Below are 24,781 nucleotides of genomic sequence, written 5' to 3' on the forward strand. Positions count from 1 at the left end.
CTTTCCGTATTCTGCCTCTGTGTCCCGATTTTGACATTGTAAATAGGGCAACTGCCTACAGCTGTGCCTATGGGTAGGGCATAAGGTCTTTTTTCTACCTCACTCCACAGATGTGGTTAAGAGAAGCTCTGAAGCTAGCTGCCGGAGGCACTATGGACAGCAGAAAGGGATTTACTCACTTTTACCCAAATAACAGGCAGGCCTTGGGTATCCAAGTGGTGTAAAATACAGACTTCCCTTTAGGGACCTGCTGCACCTGTTTGGTGTTTCACAAAGGAGCTGCCAATCTAGAGAAGCATCCTGGAGGAAGCAGTTAAGCCAAGAAGCAGCAGATGACAGTGGTCTCCCTCACCTTGGCAGCCTTGTCTGGGACTTCCCCAACTCTCAAGGGCAGGGGTGGGGGGTGGCACAAACATGCCATTTCCTCTCCATATGGTCAGTCATCTGGTTCTAACAGTCCATCTGTAACTGAAGTATGTAAGAGTCCTCTGGTGGACTTGCTTAGCTAACCTTCCTTGCTCCAGTCCTGATTACAAGGAAAATTAGATTAATCCGCTTAAGGGCGTCAGGTGGATAGGTTGTATTGTCTTTGTTGGGCCCTGACCATTCATCTGGGACTATTTTAAAGTGTGGCAAGTAATTAAGCTATTTGGTAGGGGGGTGCCTCTCCCATTCTACTATCTTATGTTTTCTCTGGATACCAAGATTTCTTTGCAGAACTCTATCCCCTGGTTAAAATTCTTGATGGCCAACTTGAATATGGTGGCATTTGTTCCTCTCTGAACTTTTCTGAGCTAGATAATAGATCTTATTTCATTTATGTTTCAGGGACATGCTGCTTGTTAGTCTCCCTATATTTTCCGTCTCCTGAGGCTCCTAAATCGGTGGGTTATCAGGCTTCTCATCCAGACATTAGCAGGTATCAGGCAAAAAACCTTGCTTGGTCATATGTCATACACATGCTAGAAATGCCACCTGCTGCTGCTTTGCCAAATTGCTGATAGACCGCTCCTCTTTCCCACTGACAATATTTTTAGTTCCTTTTGGGTTATTTTAACTGTTTTTGTGAGCTAAGCCCACAGCTGCCCCCTCTCCCCACCCCAGCAAATAATCTCCCAAGTCCGTCTTTTTAACCACTTGATAACCCACTCCTAGCAACCCTGGACAAGAAGGTGAAACTGGGCACATCTGCCTCTGCGTTCCAGTCCTCCCCACCCCCCACCCCACTTACCTACCCACTGCCACTGAGCGTGCCAAGGAAATCTCTCCCATGGGAATCCAAAATCTTAGAGAGGTGTGAAAACCTTGACTTCTAAGTTTTGCCTAGCTGAATCTAAATATCAAAAGATGCCTTCCCCCCTCCAAAATCTTGGCAAATTTAGGACTAATAATAGAGACCCCTGCTCTCTTTCTTCTGAGTCACCCAGTAACAAGTACCTTTCGAGTTGCTTGGCCTTTTCCATGGCCTTCTCCAAAGCCAGTCTAGCCTTTTCCTCTTCTTTCTGCTTTTTTGCCTCAGCATCTAGCCTGGCCTTCTCTTCTTCCTCTTCCTTCCTCCTCTGGTACTCCAGGCGCTCCTCCTTGGCCATTTCCATCAACCTCTTCTGTTCTTCCTCAAGCTGCCTTTCCAGCTCCTTTTGCCTTTGCTTCTCTGCCTCTGAGGGATGGAAAACAGCAGTGGTATTTCATTCTCGACAACAACCTTGCGAGGTCGACGCTGTGGAGGGCATCCCCATTTTCAGAGGAAGACTGAGGTTTAGATAAGTCCAATGACTTGCCCTTTGTCCCAGATCTAGTAAGCATCAAAAAGCAAATGCATTAGTAATCACTATCAGAGGCAGCTAGGGTGCTGGGCCTGGAGTCAGGAAGACTTGAATTCTTAATCCAGCTTCAGATATTAGCTGTGTGACCCTGGGCAGATCACTTAGCCTGTGCCTCTGTTTCCCCAAAATGGGGATAATAGTAGAATTTACCTCCCAGGTTGTTGGAAAGATCAAATGAAATGTTTGTAAAGCACTAAGGTGCTGTATAAATGTTAGTATTTAGAAAATAATATTTCACTTCCAACATCAAGTGCGATATTACTAGGAACCTTTGAAAAGTTCAGGATTTGGGGATCATGGGATTTTAGAAACTTGAGACCTTAGACACCATTCATCGGCTTGTGTTGCCAACCTTTTGGCAATTAGCCTGAGTTGAATAAAACAAGCCAGTTTAGGGGATTGTTGGACAGGGAGGGATATAAGGGAGAGCAGCGTATAGAGCTCTTTTCGAATCAATTTTTTCTTTTCCTTCTGAACCAGTCTTCCCATCAGTCCTGTCCACAGCACACATGAAGAAGCATAAAGTGCAAGGCAGGGGAGGAGCGGGAGTACCGGTCACAAGTCAGTGGATTGGGAATGAAAGATACCATTTCTGGCTTAAATTTGAAGTAGTCCTGCATGAATGATACAGGGGATAGTGCTGCAAAGAGGTTTTCCTCAGGGTTTCTCGCTCCCAAGGAAACAGGCCCCAGGGAAAAGCCCCGACCCTCTCCCACCTGCCCTTCTGGCTTCCTCCTCCTGTTTCTTTCTCTGCATCTCTTGCATCTTCCTGCGGAATTCCTCCTGCTGCTGCTTGGCTCGGGCCTGAGCCGCTTGCTCTTGCTGCAGCTTCCTCCTCTCCTCCTCCTCCTGCTGTTGCCGCTCTTCTTCCAGTCTCTGTTTCTGTAAGCTGAAAAACCCGAGTCTCAGAAAATGGAGTGAGAGTCATTAAGACGCTCCAATTGAACTCGAACTTGTTAAATACCTATTAAGTGCCAGGCCCACAGGGTGCTATCCATGATAATGCACAGACAACAACAGTAAAAAATGAGAGTCCTTACCCTCAAGGAGCTTCCATTCTGCTGGAAGATTCCTCAGGATAGTGCAGCCCCGGATTGTGGCTATCCTCTTTGCAAACCAAACCTGATATCCTGTCTTTAGCATAATGGTTCCCAATTTTTTCCAGAGTGAGAATCCTTTTTCTTGTCAGAACATTTCCTTGGACCCCATGATATTAATTCTGTTATGTTATTATTCATTAATTGAAAAAAAATGCACCATAACAAACTACTATGAATTCATCAATTCTTTTAATTGCATTTGTATTTTTCCTTTTAGAAGCCCAAATGAAACATTGAATGATATTAACATTTAAAAGTGGAGTCACTTTCATCTATGGGGTTGGCTTTGCCTTCATATGATTTAAGGGGTGCCAAAAAGGCCTCCTCCCCTGGAATTCTACCAAATAAAAATCCTTTGGAGTTTGTAATTAGCTTCTTTTAAGATATTAATCTGGCTTTCAACCTCACACTGAAACCACCTTCTTAAAAGTTATCAGTGATCTCTTAAGTGTCAAATCTGACGGCTTCTACTAAATCCTCGTTGTTTTTGGTCTCTCTGCAGCTTCGGGCACTGCTGACTCCCTTCTTTTCTTGGGTACTTTTTCCTCTCTCTGTGACACTATTCTCTGTTTTCTTTTTACTTCTCTCACTATTTCTTCTCATTCTCCTTTGCTGTCTCACCCATGTCCCACTCCCTAACCGTGGCTGTCTTCCAAGACTCTGTCCTGAACTGCTGTCTTTATTTTCTCTATATTCTCTTACTGGGTGATCTCATCAGCTCTCCTATATAGGCTCAATTATCATTTTTATGCATATGACTCCCAGATCATATGAATCCTAAACTCCAGTCCAACCCCCACGTCATCCACTGCCTTTTAGACATTTCAGACTAAATGTCTCTTAGGCATCTCAAACTCAACAAGTCCCAAATAGAACTAGTTATGTTTCCTTCCTCCCCTGCCCCTTGTTTCTATACTTATCTATTTTGCTGAGGACACTACCATCTTTTTAGTTACCATATATGCATGCTTGTCCCTTGATTAACTTCTCAAAGAGGCCTGTTCGCTGAATGGGCATTACCTCACTCTAAGTAAGAACCTGAAAAGACCTTAGCCTGAAAGGACCAGAGTCTCCCAATGCATCCTGGGCCATCTCCAGTCGTCCTGGTGAATATCAGGCCACGGGACCCAGATGGCTCTAGAGGAGAAAGTGAGCCTGGTGACCTTGCACAGCCCTCCCTTACTCAGATCAAAGTCAACTTCAAGTCATGTCATCATTTCCCTGATATCATGGTCCTCTTTGAGAGTGAAGGACAAACACAACCTATGCACGCTTGTGGTCATCCCTAATTTCTCATTCTCCCTCACCTCACATATCCAATCATCTGTCAAATCTTGTGGCTTCTCCCTCTAAAACATCTCTTGTGTATGTCCCCTTCTTTTCACTCACAAGGTTATCCCATGGGGTTACTGATGCTCAGAGCCTCATCACCTTTTGCCTGGATTATTGCAATAGACTCCCTTTAGTCCTTCTATTTTTTCTATTTAAAAGTATTTTTTTCTAATTACATGTAAAGATAGTTTTCAACATTCGCTTTTTTAAGAGTTTGACTTCCAAATTTTTTTCTCCTTCCCTCCCCCTCCTCCCCAAGATGGTATGCAATCTGACATAGGCTATACATGTACAATTATATTAAACATATTTCCACATTAGTTATGTTGTGAAAGAAGAATCAGAACAAAAGGGAAAAATCACAAGAAAGAAAAACAAAGGGAAAAAAAAGAGAAAATGGTTTGCTTCCATCTGCATTCAGACTCCACAGTTCTTTCTCTGGATGTGGATAGCATTTTCCATCATGAGTCTTTTGGAATTGTCTTAGATTCTTGTATTCAATAGACTCCTAATTGGTCTCCCTTCCTCTAGTGATTCCCCTTTCCAATCCATCTTCCACACAGCTGCCAAAATGAGATTCTTAAAGCATAAATCAGACTTTGACATTTTCCCTGCTCAAGAAACTCTACGGTCTCCCTAGTACCTCCAGAATCAAATACAAAGATCTTTCTCTGGCATTTAAAGCCTTTTACAACCTGGCTCCAACCTACCTTTCCAGGTTTATTACACATCACTCCCCTTCATACCCTGTATATTCCAGCAAAAGTAGCCGGTTACTGTTCCTTACAAATCACACTCCATTTCCTGCCTTTGCAAAGGCTGATTCCCATGCCTAGAAGGCACTCCCTCCTCAAAAATCACCATTTTGAATTCCTAGCTTAAACTCTGCCTGCTACATCAGAGGTTCCCAAACTTATTTGCCCTACTGCTCCCTTTAAAAAAAATTATTCAGCACCCCCCTGGAAGTCTACTTTCTTTAACCCTTTAAGGTTTATTTTTTTTTTTGACATTTGTGGCATTTTGAAACAATTTTTTAAAAATAACTTATTGTAAATTTGTGTTTTTTCTTGCATTTAAATTTTGATGACATAATATTGCATCACGTATATAATATTGTATTGTAAACAGGTCATTACATGTGCATACTCCTGCTGATGCATGCTGGACTTCCCGACAATGCACAACACAGTTGTCTAAAAACACTTGCTTGTTAAGATGTGTTGGTGGACTTGACCACTGCATTTTGTGTGTTTATTTTGAAAATAAGGTAATCACTACCACTTTAACTGTTACACAATAGATGAAACATGTATGAACGGTTTTTCAAAATTTTCTTCTCTTCTTGTGCTTCTACCACCCCCTTATTTTTATTCAATGCCCCCCATTGTACCCGAGGCTGCTACTGCCCCTCTGGATTGTTCCAGTGTCCCCCCCAGGGGGTGGTATCACCCACTTTGGGCAATGCAACACAAAGTTTTTTGTGACTTCCTCCTTCTATTTTCTTGCTCACACCTTTCCACCTTGAAATTCTCTTACATTTACTTTGTATATGTTACATGTTTTCTTATATGTATACATATTTTTCCCCTCTATAAAACGTAATCTTGGTGAAGGCAGAGACTTCTTCTAACTTCCTTCCTTTTTTGTCTGTATTCCCAGCACAATGCCTGGTACATAGTAGGTACTTAATAAATGCTTATTGATTGATTGATCAGTTTCAAGTACTTGAGTTCAAAATCATCCCCAGACACATACTAGCTGTGTGACCTTGAACCTGTGTTTTCCTCAGTTTCCTCAACTGTAAAATGGGGATAATAGTAGCACCTACCTAACCAGGGTTGTTGTGAAGATCAAATGAGATAATATTTGCATAGGTCTCCTTGCATGGTAGGTGCTTTGTAGATTCTAATCATTAATAAATTAATTATTTATTATTTAATTATTAATTTTGATATTCTATTATTAGCTATTATATGATTTATCTGTAAAAGAGTGGTTTCTACTAGGCGGCTTTTCAGGGTCATCTTAATCTAAAGCTAACTTTCCTAACGTTACAAACACCCACAATGTGTCAATGCAGGATTGAACAAAAGTTAAGTTATTTCTCTCCATAACCTAAAAAGCTCTTCTCTCAGGATTTTCACTAAAATGAGGCTGATTCCAGGGTGGCTTGGTCCCCTAATGACTCTTCATGAGAAGAGTTCTCCCTGTGGAGGGTTTCACAATTCCTTGTAAACTTCTTTAGCATCTAGAAGTACCAGGGTCCAGTGGGTGAATGGAAGCTGTTGGACCTCAAGACATCATCTCCTCTTTTCTTTCCCATTTTGGAAGGACAGCATGGAAACTATGCCAATCGGATGATAATCTTAACTTTTTTAGAGGCCTACCAAGAAGGATATTCGTGCTAATGAGGATGTCTTTCTAAGGGATGTTGTCGCACAGTGAGAAGAATGCTGGCTATGAAGTCAGAAGCCCTGGGTTTTTGTTCTGGCTCTGCCCCCTTAGACAAGCAGGTGTAGACCTCCAGGCCTGTTTCCTCCTCCCCTGTGCAATGGGGATAAGAGCACTTGCACTTTGTAACTCAGAGGGTTGTTGGGACTGTACGTGGTAGCTAGGTGCATTGAGCATTGGGCCCAGTCATGAAGACTCATCTTGCTGAGTTCAAATCCAGCCTCAGACACTTGCTAGCTGTGTGACTCTGGGAAAGTAATGTAACCCTGTTTGCCTCAGTTTCCTCATCTGTAAAATAAGCTGTAGAAGGACATGATAAACCACCCTAGCATCTCTGCCAAGAAAACCCCAAATGGGGTCATGGAGAGTTGGACATGACTGAACAACAGCAGCAAAAAAAGAGGGGGAGCTAACCTTATTAAAACCCTAAGCTGGTCCTTAGGCTCTCTTGGGACAGAGACAGGTCACCTCTCTTTACTCCGTGGAAAGAGCTGAGAACCCAGACTTCATGAGGTTGCTGCTGAGCTGTCCCTTGTCCTTCTGCTTCCTAGCCCCCCCCCCCCAACATCAGGCCAACCAACCGCTTCTCCTCAGCTCTCCTGTGCTGCTCCCGATCCAGCTCCTCCTGTATCTTCTCCAGCCTCTGCTGCTCTTCTTGCTGTTGCCTTTTCCTCTCCTCCTTCTGCCTCCTCCTCCTTTCCACCTCTTGGAGCCTCATCTCTGCCCTTTCTGCGAGGATCCTTTCCCTGGGCACTTTCTCCTGCTGCTGGTCGACAGGGAGGGCCTGGGAGAGCACAGGAGAGAAGCAACGGAGCAGCAGTTCATTCACGTGCAAGTTATTTTAGCAAGGTCTTCCATCCCTGGGCCGTGTTGCCTTGATTCCTCAACCCACCCGTCAGACTGACTGCTACGAAGGTCTCTGTGAGGGCATCCTTCCAGCTACTCTGGCCTTGGGGAGATGCAGCCGATGGGCCTGCTTCGCGCCCCAGCCTGGCACACCTCACGTTCCATGCACATGGCCAGCTAGTTATGGCGTTCGCTCAACAAGAATTTCATAGGGTCATAGACTGAGAGCTGCAAGGGACCTTAAGAGCCAAGCCCTTCATTTTACGGATGAAAAAATTGAAGCCCGGGGATGTTAAGTGACTTGACAGATAGTAAGTGGCGGAGGAAAGATTTGAACCCAGGTCCTCTGATTCTAGAAGCAGGCAGTATTCTCCACACTACATCATGTCTTCTTCTGTTTACTGATATACATATATACACACACATCATACACACACACATGCATACACATACACATGTGTACACAGGGACAAGTACACACAACACACACACATACATGTATACATTATCTGCGTACACATGCATGTATTATATACATATGATCTATATATGTGTATACATGTAAATATTGTCTATACAATAGTATATTCACATATATCATATATATACATATCATACCTTCACACATAGATACACACATGTGCACACAGGCATATATACACAACACACATACACATATAATACATACACATATATGCACTCACACACATAGATACACATGTGCACACACGTGTGCACACACATGCATAAACACAATACTACAGATATCACACACATATATTGTACCTACATACGTGAACACGCAGATGCACATGTGTGCCTAGGTATAGAATACAACACACATATCATATATAAACACATTATGCCTATATACATGCACATACAGATATAGACATGTGCATATAGGTACATATACACATTTCTATACATACGCACATATTGTACATACACATACATGCACGCATACGCATATAGATATACACATGTGCATAGGTCTACACACAATACACCTATCATATATATGTATATATTATGTGTATATATTATATAGTATATGCATATATACATATATGTACATATTGTCTATATAATAGTATATTTGCATATTAATATATACAGGCACATATATAGTAATTATACACACATATAATGTGCAGTGTGTACCTTGTATGAATAACGTACATGTCATGCATATATATACATACATATATCTCTACCTCTATCATCTATCAATCTGTGACACTGGGCTAGGCACTGGGGATATGAAGATAAAAAAATGAAATGGTCTCTGCCCTTGAGCTTACATTCTATCCCGGAAACAACAGGTATGCATATAACTGAATACAGAATATATCCAAAGTAAATACAAGATAATCTGTGCTGGGAAGATTAAGAAGGGACTCATCTGGGAAGTGATGCTGAAGCTGGGCTTTGAAGAAAGCTAAGAATTTTGAGAGGTGTAGGTGAGAAGGAACTATGTTCCAGGCATAAGGGAACAGCCCATGGAGGTAGGAAATGGGATGTAGTATGAGAAAACAAAAAGTAGGCCAGGAATGGGAAGAGGCAGAACATGTAGGTGGTTCCCCAGAAGCAACCCCCAGGTTTCTGTTTGGGTCTCCCAGAGACACTGCTCCAGCCTCAAAGTACTTTGTGAACCTGTGGTCCTGAAACTACACCTCAGATGCTTCGATCTATATGTTTATTTTCAGTAGCCAGCTGGAGAATAGAATTAGTTCAAAGCAAAGGCATTTACTAAAATGTGAATGAGTAAAGGAGGAAAATAGCAATATGTTATCTTCATAAAACCTGTGGCTCATTTGCCCACAAATACACCCAGAATCAAAGAAGAGAAAGGACATCTATAAAGTAGAGAGGCCAAGACACACATGTGGATATCTGACGGTCACATCTCCAAGGCTGCGTGGCTCTAGGGTTGCTGCTTCGGCTGGCTTTCATCTTGTAGTCTCCTCTGGGTGTGTCTGGATGTTGCTTGGTTATGGCCTCCACTGCTATCAGCTTTTGGCTCAGCTGAAATTCTGGACTAGGGCAGTGCTATGTTCTTTTACTGAGCATGTTTAGAAAAAAAAATTATCTTTACCCTAGGACCAGCAGAACCTTTCAGTTTTGCCTCCTCAGAGTCTTGGCTCTGAGGACAATTACTGAGCAAAAGATTCTTAGCTCCTGGCACCAACTTTGCTGGAACAAAGAGAATGGTTGTCTAGGAAAGCTAATGCCCTTGTGCATTTCCATTTGCTCTTTATTGTACTGAACTAAAGAGTCTTAGCAAAGTGCATGTCTCTTAGTTCATGAACAAACTGAAATTTAATAGTATTTTGTGAGTCTCCAAGCCTGCCATTGTTTGTAGACTGGGAGAAATTCATTGGCTTCTGAATACATGGTGATACAAATAAAAATTTTTTTTCCACAAAATTCTCATAGGTTATAACTTGTCTTGGTGCATGTGAAGGCCTATCCTAGCTTAAAGATAACTGGAAAAGAAAAAAATGTAAACACACACACACACACACACACACAGGAAAAATAAGCTTCCCCTATCTTAGGGAAAACCTGGTTCCAAATGAACTTCCAGACTATGTGAGGCATTTACAAACAAGAATTAGGGACCTGAGGTTGACTGGAAATCCTTGGTAAAAAAAAAATCCTTTAAACTGTTCATTCAGGCAATCCATAAATTTCTCTGTTGGATTCCCATAGAATCATAAAATATTCCAAATTGAAGTCTTGCCAAAAAATTCTTCAGTGGACCCCTGCAACTGCACAGGGCACCTGAAATTTCTCCAATGGATCCCTATAACATATTAGGCATTCCAAATGGAAGTCCAAACTCATACCATGTTAGGATAAGTAGGCTAGCTAGGGAAGAAAGTAAATGACCTTGGAAAAGGACCCACTATGTTTGGGGCTTCCAAAAAAAGTAATTAAATACTTGAGGTGAACGTATTAAGAGTTTCTAGGCCATCAGACAGACCTTACCCTTCAATCCATAAAGCTTTTGGACAAATTGTTCATACCCATGTTACAATACAAGTATCTAATTGTGCTTGAAAGCAAAATAAAAAAAAAATTAGCTTGGCTGAGTCCCCACAGAATGCTTTTAATACGTTTATGTCTTAAGTCATGAGACATCTCTTTAGCTAGAGTCCTCTCTGTGACTCTGGAATAATTTCTAGGTACCCATATTTTAGGGATAGAACATAGTAGCTTCAACATTCATAATGGGCTTCATGCAACAATTATTAGTACTTAAGAATTAAACCATGCAAAAGTTACTGCAAAGCAATGGCTCTGATTTATAAAGGAAATACATCAGAAGACTGACTAATTACAGCCTGAAAACTAAAGAAAGTGCCAAAAGATCCCCTTCCCACCTTGTGGTACTCTGGAAGACATGCATGGGGAAAAGGTAAATAAAGCCAGTTTCCAAGAACTCAGAGCTTTTTCAGAAGCTAAGTCCTTTCCCAAGAGCTGACTTTTAAGAGCCCACAGTCTACAGAGTAGTGCCAGTTTGTTTTTTAAAGGCCACAAATGGGTATGGCTGCGTCGTCAATTAGCTGATTACTAGAAGTTTTACGTGTCTTATCCTGTGGTCATCCAGTTTGCTTGCATGTCATGGCATCACCTCCCTGAATGTCATAGTTCTCTTCAAGAACATAGGACAAACAGCAGCAACCCTATTAGGTTATTAAAGGAAACTTCTTATATTCTATTATTGGGTTGTTTAGGAAAATTCTACGATCTGGTAAGAGACTTACTTCCTTGATTATGTCTTCTACTCCAATAATTCTGGTAAGAGAGATTAAGATCAGATTGCAAAAGTTTTTAAATGCCAAAAGCAGGAGGACCCTTCCTTCTCTGCAGCCTCTCCTTAGTGGCTGTATTCCACCCTCCCCCCCAAAAAAAAACAATAAAAAGAAGGAAAATATGACCATGGTCATAAAACCAGAAGATGCATTAAAAAAGTTCTTTAGAGAATTTTCATCGCAAAGACAATTCCTTGGGTTGGAATTAAGATGTGAACAAGTCCTTTGGCAAGCTGGCTGACCACATGAATCCAATAAGGCATCAAGTTCCAGGCCAAATCCAAGGGCAGTGGATCAGGGCTATGACCTGACCTTAAATTCAAAAAATCAATTGAACACCTACTATGTACAAAGCACAGTGCCTGGTGGAAGGGCTACAAAGGCAAATTTAAAATGGTCCCTGCTCTCAAGAAACTTCTATTCTCCTGGGATCTTCTTAGAAGATAGACCTCTCATGCCTTGGAAAGGAGTGAAAAATGTCCTGGAAGTCTGGTGTTCTTTTTTTTCTTATGAACAGAATTTTAATTATTATTATAAACATATAAAAGCAAATCTACAATGATATTATAAATATACTTAAGTTATGAAATCACTACTTAACGGTCTTCTCAGTAATGCTTATGTATACAAGATGAGACGTCAGCAATGCGTTCTTGCAATGCAGATAAGAATTGTAAATGTAAGCTGTCAGTAAATCTTAATTTTTGTTTAAAATCACCTGTTGATTTTTTAATATTTTATTTCCCCCCAATTACAGGTTGAAACAATTTTTTTAACATTTGTTTTTTTTTTTAAGTTTTGAGTTGCAAATTCTATCTTTCCCTTCCTTCCTCCCCTTCCCTTTTCCCAGAGATGGTAAGCAATCAGATATAGTTTATACATGTGAAATCATGTAAAACATTTCCATATTAGTCATTTTGTATGAGAAGACTCTAACAAAAGAAAAAGAATGAAAAAAAGTGAAAAATAGCATGCTTCAGTTTGTATTCAAATGGTATCAATTTTTAGTCTGGATGCAGATAGTATGCTTCATCATGAATCCTTTGGAATTTTCTTGGGTCATTGGTTGTATTGCTGAGAATAGCTAAGTCATTCACAGCTCTTCATCGTACAATATTGCTGTTACTGTGTATAACATTCTCTTGGTTCTGTTCACTTTGTAATCAAGTCATTGTAAGTCTTTCCAGGTTTTTCTGAAATCATCTTGTCATTTCTTATAGCACAATAATAGTCCATTACAATCATGACGTCTTTAGCCTGTTATCTCATCAGAAGAGTTTTCTTACCCATACCTTACAATACTTCTGGGACCCAGGTCTAAAATGACCAGCACAGGTCTACAGCTGACCCGGAAGGGTTTATCTACTATGTCTCAGACATAATACAAAAGATCCCTTGATAAGTTTGAAAACTTCTTAAGGCTTCTTATCCACTTAGAGCCTCAGCTAATTTATTTTGTTTATATTCTTTGCAGTTTTTTTCTTTAGAACAAAAATTAAAAAAAAACTCTCTCTTCAGAACATCCATTAATTGGCCCATTAATAAAACATAGCTGGTTTTTTGTCAATGTCTTTAGAAATCTTAGAGGTGATTTAAAAGGAATCTTATATCATGAAATCATAAGGCATATTAGGCCATGAACCAGGATAACAAAATGATAATAACATATTTATATTTTTTACAATTTATAAAACACTTTTATAATAACCTTGGGAGGCAAGTAGTGTACATATTTTTATGCCTATATTTAGAAGAAACTGAGTCTCAGAGACATTGTGACTCCCATAATCATACAGCTAGTAGGCTTATTAGGAAGTAGTAGAGTCAAGATTCAACTATTTCTTAATTCTTTTTGAAATATTTTCAGTTTCAAATACTCTCCCTCCTCCACTCATTGAGAAGACAAGAAAAATAAAACTCATTACAAATATGATTAATCATGCAAAACAAGTTTCCTCAGTTGCTATTTTCCACCCTCCACCTATCCCCCCCCCAAAAAAGAAAAACAATAAAAAGAAAGAAAATGTGATTCATTCCTCACTTAGCCCATCAGTTCTCTACAATGTTTGGCACATAGTAAGTGCTATCCAAATGTTAGTTATTATTATTATTACTATTACCTGGAGGTAGATAGAATGTTTTATCATGAATCCTTTGGAATTGTGTTGGTCAATCAGTTTCTAAGTCTTTCAATGTTGATTGCCTTTACAATGTTGCTATTACTATTTAAATTGGGCTTTTTTTTTTGGTTCTGCTCACTTTATTTTGCATCAGTTCAAATAGATCTTCCCAGGTTTTTCTGAAACTACCCCCTTCATCATTTTACAGCACAACAGTATTCCATCACATTCATATATTATAACTTATTTAGCCATTCCCCAATTAATGGACACCTCCTCAGTTTCCAGTTCTTTGTCACCACAAAAAGAACTGCTATAAATATTTTTATATATATGGGTCCTATGACTCTTTCTTTCATCTCTTTAGCTCTTTGTAGCAGTATCTCTGGGTCAAAGAATATGTACAGTTTAATGGCTTTTTGGACATAGTTCCAGATTGCTTTCCAGAATGGCTGAACTAATTCACAGCTCTGACAGTGCATTAGTGTACCTTTTTTCCCAAATCCTCTCCAGCATTTGTCATTTTCCTTTTTTTTTTCTTGTCATCTTAGCAACTAGGTCATAATTCAACTCTGAGCCTCATAATCACTTGTTTACTCTGCAATGCTGAAAACCAAATCATTTTCAAGTGTATGAAATGAGAGAGAATGATATAATTTCCTCCCCCCACTCCTGTCCCAATTTAATCTATTAAAGTGAATTTTCCATTAGGAAGAGAAATGGCCAAAGTGCTATCTAAAGGGTGGTTATAAAATCTGGTTAGATTAAGAGGTATATCTCAAATTAACTGCCAAGGTATTGCTTTATAAAATTATTGTTTAATAAAATCTGTAATTATTTGGGTCAAATATGGGCAAATAAAAGCATATTTCATGTTTACTGGCATGTTTACTCTTGCTTAGAGAGAGGGGTTGCACCATCATTTAGAGGCGGGTGTGGGAGGAATCCTCCTACATATAGTTCTCAAGGCCCATTTGTTGTTATTTTAGATCCTGGTGTTAAGGTGATTAGAGACTTCTGTACAAATGATTTTCAATTCATTGATAATTTACAGGTACTGTTATTTTGAAAGGCATAGTGGAGACATAGAGATATGGTGGACCATCAGAGGATGTTAGTAATGGCTCTACCACTTACCTCCTATGGCACTTTGGGCAAATTTCTTAGCCTTTTTATTAATTTCTTAATTTCTTCATTGATAAAATGGGCATATTTGCCCTGTTTGGGCTTTGAGGGGATGATCCAAATGAAGTGATGTATGCAAACGTATTTTGTGAACTCTAAAGGGCTATAGAAAGGTGAACTATTTATCATGATGGTCATTATTATGACTATTTGAAGTTGAAAATAGTAAATATGTCTGCACACCGCACATGTTTAGTAAATACTATTAACTGACTAGTTATACTTTGCATTAAATTAAAGGGAAAGAAAATACCAGGATACCAGGAAAAAAAGTTGAAAACAATACTTTTCTTCTTCCCCACTGAGAGAGGCTAAGAGATGACTCTTTTAGTTATTTTCCCAAGTCTAGGCTTTTCCACCTCTGTCCCAGAAGCCTCACCTCAAGGTGTGCTGGAGCCAAGCTTTAACCTGTGAGAGTCCATTGTTAAATTTTCAGTGTGAGCCATTTATGCCCTAGAAATTGGAAATCCTACAAATCAGGGCTTCACTTATTATTTTGATGACTATCTAGACATAAGGAAGTTTTAATAATTCAGATTAAACTTGAAAAAGTGTTTATGAATACATTTTTCTTTTGAGTCTGGTTGTTAAACATTTATCATCGTACCCCTGTATTATTCTATAAACTGGGTTTGAGATCAGCACGAGTACAATAAAAGGCTCAGGGAATGAAGTCATCTCCAGTCTGGAGTGACCATAGGCTAACAACCACCACTACCATCACCATACCTGGCATTTAAATAAAACTTTAAAGTTTGCAAAGTGCTTTACTGTAGGCTAACAGCAGCAGCAAAAACAACAACAAACAACAACAGACAACAGGCATTTATATAAAAATGAAGGGTTCACAAAGTGCCATATATATGTTATCTGTTTTGAGCCTCACTACACCCATGCCTCTTCCCCGATGGCTCCCTCCTCAGATTGGTGAGTTCCTTTTTGGAGGCTCCATTTGAGAGATCAGCCATATTCTCTTCTCGGACCTTTCCATCACTTCTGACTCTTCAGCCTCTTCTACCTTGCTCCCATACAGGTTTCTTTCCCCCTTTATCTGCTAGTTTACTCCATTACAGTGAAAGTGCTTTGAGGGTAGAGATTGTCTTTTTGCTTGTATTCGTATCCCTAGAGCTTAGCATGGTACCTGGCCCTTAGTACAGGCATACCTTGAAGATATTATGGGTTTGGTTCTAGAGCACCACAATAAAGAGAATATAGCAATAAAGTGAGTCACACAATTTTTTTGGTTTCCCAGTGAATATGAAAGTCATGTTTATATCATACTGTAGTCTATTAAGTGTGCAATAGTATTATGTAAAAAAAAAACCCAATGTACATACCTTAATTTCAAAAATGCTTTATGGATAAAAAAATGCTAACTATCCTGAGCCTTCAGCAAGTTGTAATTTTTTTGCTGGTGAAAGGTCTTGCCTCTGTGTTCATAGCTGTTGACTGATCAGGATAGTGGTTGCTGAAGGTTGAGGTGACTGTGGCAATTTCTTAAAATAAGACAACAGTGGAGTTTGCCATATTAATTGATTCTTCCTTTCACTTGAACACGTAAGAGGCCACTATATGGTTATTAATTGGCCTAATTTCAATATTGTTGTATTGCAAGGAATAGTGAGGCCCCGGGAGAGAGAGAAAGGTGGTTGATGGAGCAGTCAGCACACATACATTTATCAATAAGTCAGAGGTCTTATAGGACCATGGTTTGTGGTGCCCCAAAACAATGATAATAATAACATCAAAGATCACTGATCGATTGGCTAATATGACAAAAAGGGAAAATGATAAATGTTAGGGGAATATGGACAAAGTGGGACACTAATGTACTGTTGTTGAAGTTGTGAAATGATCCAACCATTCTGGAGAGCTATTTGGATCTATGCTGAAAGGGCTATAAAACCGTGTATATCCTTCGATCCCAGCAATACCACTTCTAAGTCTGTATTCCAAAGAGATTAAAAAAAAAGGGAAAAGGATCTATTTATACAAAACATTTATAGCAGTGTTTCAACAATCCAGCTAGCAGCTTCTGTGGGGGTGTAAGATCCATCAACAACCAGCACCCAGAAAGCTGCCAACACACTGCAAAAGCACAGGTTCTTTTGATCTGCTTTAGTAAGGAAAGCAATGTTAAGGGGTTGACAAGCTTACTTTAATTCAGTATACAAACATCATTCACTTAGTTCAGGGGAAAAAGCCAGCACCTTGAAATTCAGAACAAAATACAAACAAATTACAAACATCAATAGGCAGACCTTGTCTGCTTCAAATCCCAATACGTAGTTACCAGAGTTTAACAAAGTCCCAACATCCGGGTTTGCGAGCTGGAGGGCTTCTTAGTTACAGCTGCCCAGGAGTCTCCAAATGCCACCAAGAGTGAGAGCCCTGCGCAAATGGCTCTGTCTTCTCTTCTTATAGGGTTTCAGACATCATCAAACGTCATCCGAATGACCAGAACTTAGGCTGCTATGATTGGCTCTTGAGTTAGCACCACCCCTTGGTACCCTGGGAGCTTCACACCCACATAGGCTTAGCACCTAATAGGGGTTTGGGCCTGGGGCTTAGCACCTAGTAAGACTCAATAAAATACACTGAATTACTCAAAGGAAACAAAAGCCAAACTCTTCAAGGGCACTTGGTCGAACTAAGTGTTAAGAGCCCATTTTGCTTACCAACACAAGCAGCTCTTTTTGTGGTGGCTAAGAGTTGGAAATCAAAGGAATGCCTATCAATTGGGGAATGACTGAGCAAGCTGTGGTATATGATTGTGATGGAATATTACTATGTTATAGGAAATGATGAGCAGGATGCTTTCAGAAAAACCTGGAAAGATTTATATGAACTGATGCAAAGTGAAGTGAACAGAACCAGGAGAAAATTGTACACAGTAACAGCAATATTGTTTGATGAAGAACTGTGAATGACTTAGCTATTCTCAGCAATACAATGATCCAAGACAATGCCAAAGGACTCATGATGAAGCATGCTATCTGTCTCCAGAGAAAGAACTGATATTGTCTGAATACAGATGGAAGCATTCTATTTTTCTCTTTTTAAATTTTCTGTTTATTTCTATTTCCTATATTTTTCTATTTCTTTCTCTCTCTTTTTTTTGGTTTGAGTCTTTTTGTACAAAATGACTAATATGGAAATGTTTTACATGACTGCACATATATAATGTATATTGGATTGCTTATGATCTCAGGGAGGGGGGAGGTGTAGAATTAGGAACTCAAAACTTTAAAAAAATGTTAAAAATTGTTTTAACATGTAATTGGGGGAAAATAAAATATGTGAAAAAGATTAAAAAAGATCACTTATTACAGATCGCTGTAACAGATATAATAATAATAATGAAAGTTTGAAATATTGTGAGAATTACTGAAATCCAACACAGAGCCACAATGTTGAGTATGTGCTATAGGAAAAATGGGCCTATAGACTTGTGTGATGCAGGGTTTCCACAAACCTTCAATTTGTAAAAATGCAATGTCTGCAAAGAGCAATAAAATGAAGCACCATAAAATGAGGTATGCCTGCAAATGCTTTCTCTATCTTTCTATTTTGAGCCTCTGTTATCTAACCTGTAAAATAGAGACAGGACTTGGAGTAGACAAATCAACAAATATTTATTGAGCTCTTGATATGGTCCAGGCATTGTGCTAGGTGCTGAGGATACAAATACAAAAATAGGACAGTGTCTGTCCTCAAGAAGCTTCCCTTCTACTGAATGAATGCTAAAATTTAGAAGGCAACATGTCACAGTAAATAGAATGCTAGACTTGGAAACCTGGATTCAAATCATACTCCTGACATTTATTAGCTGTGTGTCTGTGGATGAGTCACTTTGGATGAACATCTCTGAGCCTCAGTTTCCTCATCCATAAAATATAATAATACAATAGAGGACACATCTTGATCCCCTCTATTAGTACCTAACAGAGTTTTTGTGAGACTCAAATAAGATAGTGTTTGTAAAATGTTTTATACCTCTAAAGCTCTTTATAAATGTTTATCTCTTTGAACCTTAGATGCCTGCAAGTCTATGATCTCTCAGATCTCAGGATCTGACTCGAAAATACCACATTTAGGGACTCTCTCAATGCTTCTTTCTTATTTTATGTCTGCATAGACTACATGATTTATACTACTGTTCTGGATGGGATGCCATGGAAGGGCACCAAATATCACTGATAAAAGTGTGATATACAAAATATCTAAAACTGACACAAATCCATAACACCGAGAATCATTCTTCAATAGAGAAAGTTGTCAAAGGTTAAGAACAAAAAAATTTCAAGAGAAGAATTGAAAATTACAAATGATCACGTGGAAATATGCAGCTGGATGGCACAGTGGATAGAGTGCCTATCTTCCTGAGTTCAAATCTGGCCTCACTGATTGTTGTTTGTCCTTTGTTCTCAAAGAGGTCCAGTGACATCAGGAGGGTGATGTGTTAAATTGCAAGTGACTTGTATTTAAGTGAGGCAGAGCTGTGCAAAGTCATCAGTCCCACTCTCTGGCAAGACATAGGTCAGGATGACTGGTGACATCCCAGGAAGTAGTGGGAGACCCTGACCTTCTTAAGCTAAGGTCTTTCCCAGATCTCAGTTTGTTTGAGGCAATACCCATTCAGTAGTTAAAGGCTAGGTAAGGAATGAGGTAAAAGATGGTCTACTTTGCTTTCACAAAAGAATCAGACAGTGTAGGGAAGACCCTCAAAATTTCTGGCCAGAACAGAAACACTTGCTATTTACACTCACTCTGAGGCATCAAAACCAAAACAATGCTGGCTTCAGACACTTAGCAGCTGTGTGACCCTGGGCAAGTCACTTAATACTGTTTGCCTCAGTTTCCTCATCTGTAAAATGAGCTGGAGAAGGGAAATGGCAAAGTAGTCAAGTATCTTTGCCAAGAAAACCCCACATGGGTCACAAAGAGGTAGACATGACTGAAAAGTGACTGAACAACAAAAATAACAACATGGAAATGTGTTCCAAATTATCAATATTAAGAGAAAAGCAAATTAAAACAACTTTGAGGTCTGACCTCACACCATGTGAATGAGCAAAGATGAGAAAACATGGGAATGGTTTATGTTGGGAACACCTTACTACAGTTTTGGTGGAACTGTGAATTAGTCCAGCTGTTCTTAATATCACTTTGGAATTATGCAAGAAAAATGACTTAAGTGTCCACACTCTTTGACTCAGGGACCCCATTATTGAGCCAAGGAAAGTTAAAGACAGAAACAAAAATCTAATATGGATCAAAATATTCATACCAAGGCTCTTTGTGTTAGTAAAGAACTCAAAACAAAATGGGTGCCCATCAGTTGAGGAATGGATGAAAAAAACTATGTGGCATGTAAATATGATAGATTATTATTGTGATGTAAAAAATTTTGATATGATTAATTTGGAGAAACAAAGGAAGATTTGTATGTGCTGATGCAGAGTGAAATAAGCAGGACTGAGAGAAAAATATATCTAATGATTAGCGACTAGCTCAGAGTCGATGCTAATTAAATATTTATTGGTTAATTATTGATTGACAACAAAGATCACTTTGAAGAAACTTAATCCTGAGTACCTGGACATCAATATTACTCCTGCACAACAGATAATGAAAGATACCTCCCCTGTCATGGCAGAAAGGTAGAGGACAGAATAAGGTCAGAAGGTTTTGCTCAATGATTTTTCTTTGTCACAAAGAGAGGGGAAGAGGGTGCAGTTTAGAAAGACTGATGTAAAGGTAAGAGTCATCCATAGAAACCTATTTAAAATAAAGATTCGAAAATGATGGGGAAAAATCTTTATTATCTCAGACAAATTTTGCTTTAGTTTGGCATTTTAAGGCCTTCCTTAGTTTGGTTCCTGCCTACTTTTCTTAGCATCTTGTCACATTGTTTTCCATCATATACTTTTCTGCTCCTGCCAAACACTATTGAACTCTCTGTTCCCTAAATTCTACATGAGGAAGAATTGTACAGAGTGCTGGGTGTGGAGTCAGAAGATTCTGGTTCAAATCTCAGTTCTGCCACTTGATCTTTGTGTGACTTTGCATCTATCATGTTACCTCTCTGGGTCTTCTTTTCCCTCTCTGTAAAATAAGGGAGTTGGAGTAGATGGCCCTGAAGCTTCCTTTCAGCTCTAAAGCTATGATCCTATGACATCTGTGTCTTGAATGCCTGTCTTTCCTCACCTCAATATTTCAGGATCTTTTTCACTCTTGTAAGACTAAGTTCAATTGTCAAGTCTATGACATTAGAGCACACATCCTGATTCCCCCAAGTCCAGATCCCCAAGGCTGACAGCACTTTCTCCTCCTCTAATTTTCCTAGAAAACTTTTTGTGGGGTTTTCCTTTTCTCTCTCCAAACCCCAGGACCTGCCATACCACTTTTCCTTATACTACATTTATCTGTGTTCACATTACATCCTGCCCAACAGAATATAAAGCCAATGAAGGAAAGAATTAGGCTGTTTTTCATCTTAATTTCACTGGCATCCAGTGTTGTGCCCTACACAGAAGTAATAGTTAGTAAAGGCAATATTGGACGTAGAGTCAGATTAAAAAACAGTACTTTTCTCCTTCCAGAGTTCCATCAGTATATGAAGAGAGATTGTAGCCCCCGTCCCTTATCAGAATTAGAAAACACCCATTCTCACCTCAGAAGTATCAGCACTTTTGTCCTTTTCAGAAACTGAAGTTTCTTTGACAGTTATAGGCTGGATAGGATATAATCTTTCATCTCTGGAAACTTGACTTTCAGGAGTTTGATATTTTGAGGGAAGTATAAATTCCTGTGAGTTGTAGCTTGAGAGAGAGCACTCTTCATCAAATTCGTCCTCTGTGGATGAAGAGTTACTTAGCCCCAACACTATCCCCAGAGTCCTTTCCTTCTGCTCCATATCTTTCTTCTTGGCTCTTGGTTTTTTTTTCTTGGAGACTGACATTGTCTTATTTTCAATTTTTTGTTTCTTCGGCTTTCCTGTAGACACACAATTAAGATGTAGGTAATCTGTCAATCATTAAGCAGTTAGTAAGTACCTACTATATACCTGGCACTATGTTAGGACCTAGGGATACAAAACAAAAGTGAGCCTTTGACCTTGGGTAGTTTCAATCTAGCTGGAAGAGAAAATATATTTAAAAGCTCTGATACCTTAAAACAGCACTAAGATTTTTGCGACACTTAGGTACATACAAAATAGATAGGAGGTGATTTTTTTTGGGGGGAGGGGGAAGGCACTAGCAGCTGTAGAGATCAGGGAAGGCTTCATGTAGGAGATAGAATTGGAGCCAAGTCTTGAAAAAAAAACAACCTAGGGATTTCAAGGGAAGAGGTGAAGAGGGAATGTATTCTAGGCAAGGATCATGGCTAGTACAAAAAGCATGGAGATTAAACCAAATACCATATATGAGAAGTAGTGACAAAGCTAATTTGGCTAGTCTATACAGTTATCCCTTCCATATTGCAGGGGTTAGGGGTGTGGCAACCCTGAAATCTAGAAAATCTGCCTAAAATTTTCTGGCCCTCCCTTCATACTAGAGAAGTCTGAATTATTATGGTATTAAAAGATAAAATACAGTGATATTATGCAATGCTATAAATATATCTTGTGCATTTCTGAGTTTCTAAAGTTTTTCTGCGTCCTCTGCTGGCCTTTGCATGTTTTCTGCAGCTTTTGCAAAACTCCCTCCAAATTTCCACTTAATGTCTTATGCTGACCCAAGATATATCAAAACCTTGATGGGGGAAACTTGTGATGTTGAAGGCATAATTGTAGTGTGTGGGGAGGAGAGTAATGTGCAGTAAAGCTGGAAGATTAGGGTGGGGCCAGGTTGAGAAAGGCTTTAAATGATGAATAAAGGAATTTTGATTTGAAAAGTATAGCCAGTTCACCCCAAGTATGGCATCTACAAGTCAACTGAAATTTGGCAGGCTTGCCATCAGAAATGTCTTTCACCTTGAGAGTGGGGTGAATGGCTGTTCTCTAGAGGGAGTGGTCTTGCCAAGAAGCTCTCCAGAGAATGGTTTTCTCTTGGGTTGGATGCCTATTCTCTTCAGGAACCTCCTGCCTACTAAGGGTCTTCCATTCCAGTTAGTTTTATTTTTTTCTCTACGTACACATTTCCTTACCTTCAACGATCTCTGTTTTGTTTTGGGGCTTCTCTCCTTTGCTAACATTAGGAAGAGCCTTAGATTTGTTTACCTCATTTCTTTTCCTCCTTTTGGTTTTCTCAGGCATCTGTCTCTCCTGGAGAAGAAAAATCAAAGGAGAGGGAATATTGAGAGCCAGAGACACTTTTGTTAGCTGGGGTAGGGAGGTTTAGGTGGAGAAATGGGAGCAGGATGTGTTTGGAGATAGGGAAAGCAATCCCCGTATTGGGGACTTCAAGGCTGATGAGACGAACAGACCAGATTCAGTTTGGAGTTTAGGACAAAAAAAGGTGTACTATAGAGTTCAGGGTTAGGGAAGAGATTTGAATATGGTCCATTTCCTTCTCATTTTTAATTTTTAAAATGTATTTAATTTTAAAATTTTTAGTTCTTGTTTTTTAAAGGGAGGTATTGGACTGCATCGCTAGTGTTCCCTCAATGTCTATTTCTGATGCTGATGGAATCATGTTCCCCAGAACTGGACCAAAAGGTCCACCTATATCACAGGGCTGTTGTGAGCAAAGTACTTTGTCAACCTTAAAGCGTTATAAAAATATGAGCTGTGATGATGATGGTGATGATGGTGATGATGATGATGATGATGATGATGATGATGGATCTGAGCACGAGCCTAGCTAAGTGCAGAGAGCCATATTGCCAGAAGTTTGGTCACTAAGCGCTATAGGCAAAGAGCTTCCTCATCCATAAAATGGTAAAGCTCAAATGAGATAATAATTATAAAATACATTAGCATAGTGGCTGGCACAGAATAAGTGCTGAACCAGGTGCCTGGCGCCGTGCTAAGTGCTTTACAAATCCCTTTCCAACTTCACTACACATTACACTCCTCCCTACCCACTGCAGCCTGTGATGCAGGTAGTATATGATTATCCCAGTTTTACGGATGAGGAAACTGAGGCTCAGAGAACTTGAAAGCACTTGCTCATCATGGTCAGACTAGTCCGAGCTTGTGCTCTATTTTCCTAACCCTTCCTAACCATGGGTCCACACCAAGATGAGGCATCACAGTAGGTCATAAACAGTATTGCTACTATTATTAATTTTTCCTAATAGGGGCAGGCAGCTTTCAAAGACTACATCATCCCATGTCTCCCAAAAGCACACTCTCCTGGACTCAGACTAGGGACAGGAAAACTCTTCTATAAAAGACGAATTTTTCAGGAAATTCCAAGCAGAAGATATTAACTTTGTAGTGGTTGGAGGGCTCCTGCAAATTTCACCTTTCTCCGTGATGGAAGTTACTATCAAGGCCCTTCATAGAGGAGGAAAAGAAGAAGGCAGGACCCAGACTTAGCCTTTAGACCAGTCCTCAGATACTTACAGGGCTGATGCTTTCTGTTGCCAGCTTGCCAAGCTTTGGGGAAGCGTCTTTCCCTTTTCTACTTCTTGAGAGAGGCTGCTTCTCAGTAGGATTCTTCTTAGTTCCCATCATCTTTGGTGCCACTGGGACATTTCCTGGAGGTCTTGTGAGATGGCGCAGTAGTTCATTATCTCCACCTCTGTGAAAACCAGTGGGACTTTTCTCAAAGGAGAGCTCTCTGACTGGAGCTAGGACACTCCCCTTCTCTTAATCCTCAGCTAGCTAAGAAGCTTTAACAGCGCTGAGCCTTTACTTTCTGGCTTCTTCCTGCACACCCTGAAACTCATAGGGTGGGGGAGGTGGTATATTCTGAGTGTTATTTAATCAAGCAGACAGTTTGTGCCTTTCCCTGGGCAGCTGGGATTATTTTCAATGAAATTCTTCAGATAGCTGCCTCACCCCACTGAGCTATCTCCTCTATTTGCTTCCAGAGAAAGTAACAAATCATCTTTCTGTGCTCCGAATAGCCTTCCCAGACTCCTTTGCAGGTGCAAGTTTTTGAGTCACGGAATTTGCCACAGCACACACTAGGTGAGAGAACAAAGTGAGA

General features: G+C 39.8%; 1 protein-coding gene across 1 annotated transcript in view; it reads right to left on the reverse strand.

Moving 5' to 3' along the window:
* Positions 1-1,614: 1,614 nt before the first annotated feature.
* KIAA2012 (KIAA2012 ortholog) overlaps positions 1,615-24,781 on the reverse strand; it is a 150,156-nt gene continuing 126,989 nt past the window's right edge. The window contains 7 exon segments of the mRNA XM_036756872.1: positions 1,615-1,657; positions 2,540-2,712; positions 7,288-7,436; positions 7,439-7,490; positions 21,355-21,677; positions 22,830-22,947; positions 24,193-24,334. Coding sequence (XP_036612767.1) covers positions 1,615-1,657; positions 2,540-2,712; positions 7,288-7,436; positions 7,439-7,490; positions 21,355-21,677; positions 22,830-22,947; positions 24,193-24,334 — 1,000 coding nt within the window.

This window comes from Trichosurus vulpecula, chromosome 4, assembly GCF_011100635.1.
Source record: "Trichosurus vulpecula isolate mTriVul1 chromosome 4, mTriVul1.pri, whole genome shotgun sequence".
Lineage (NCBI taxonomy): Eukaryota > Metazoa > Chordata > Mammalia > Diprotodontia > Phalangeridae > Trichosurus > Trichosurus vulpecula.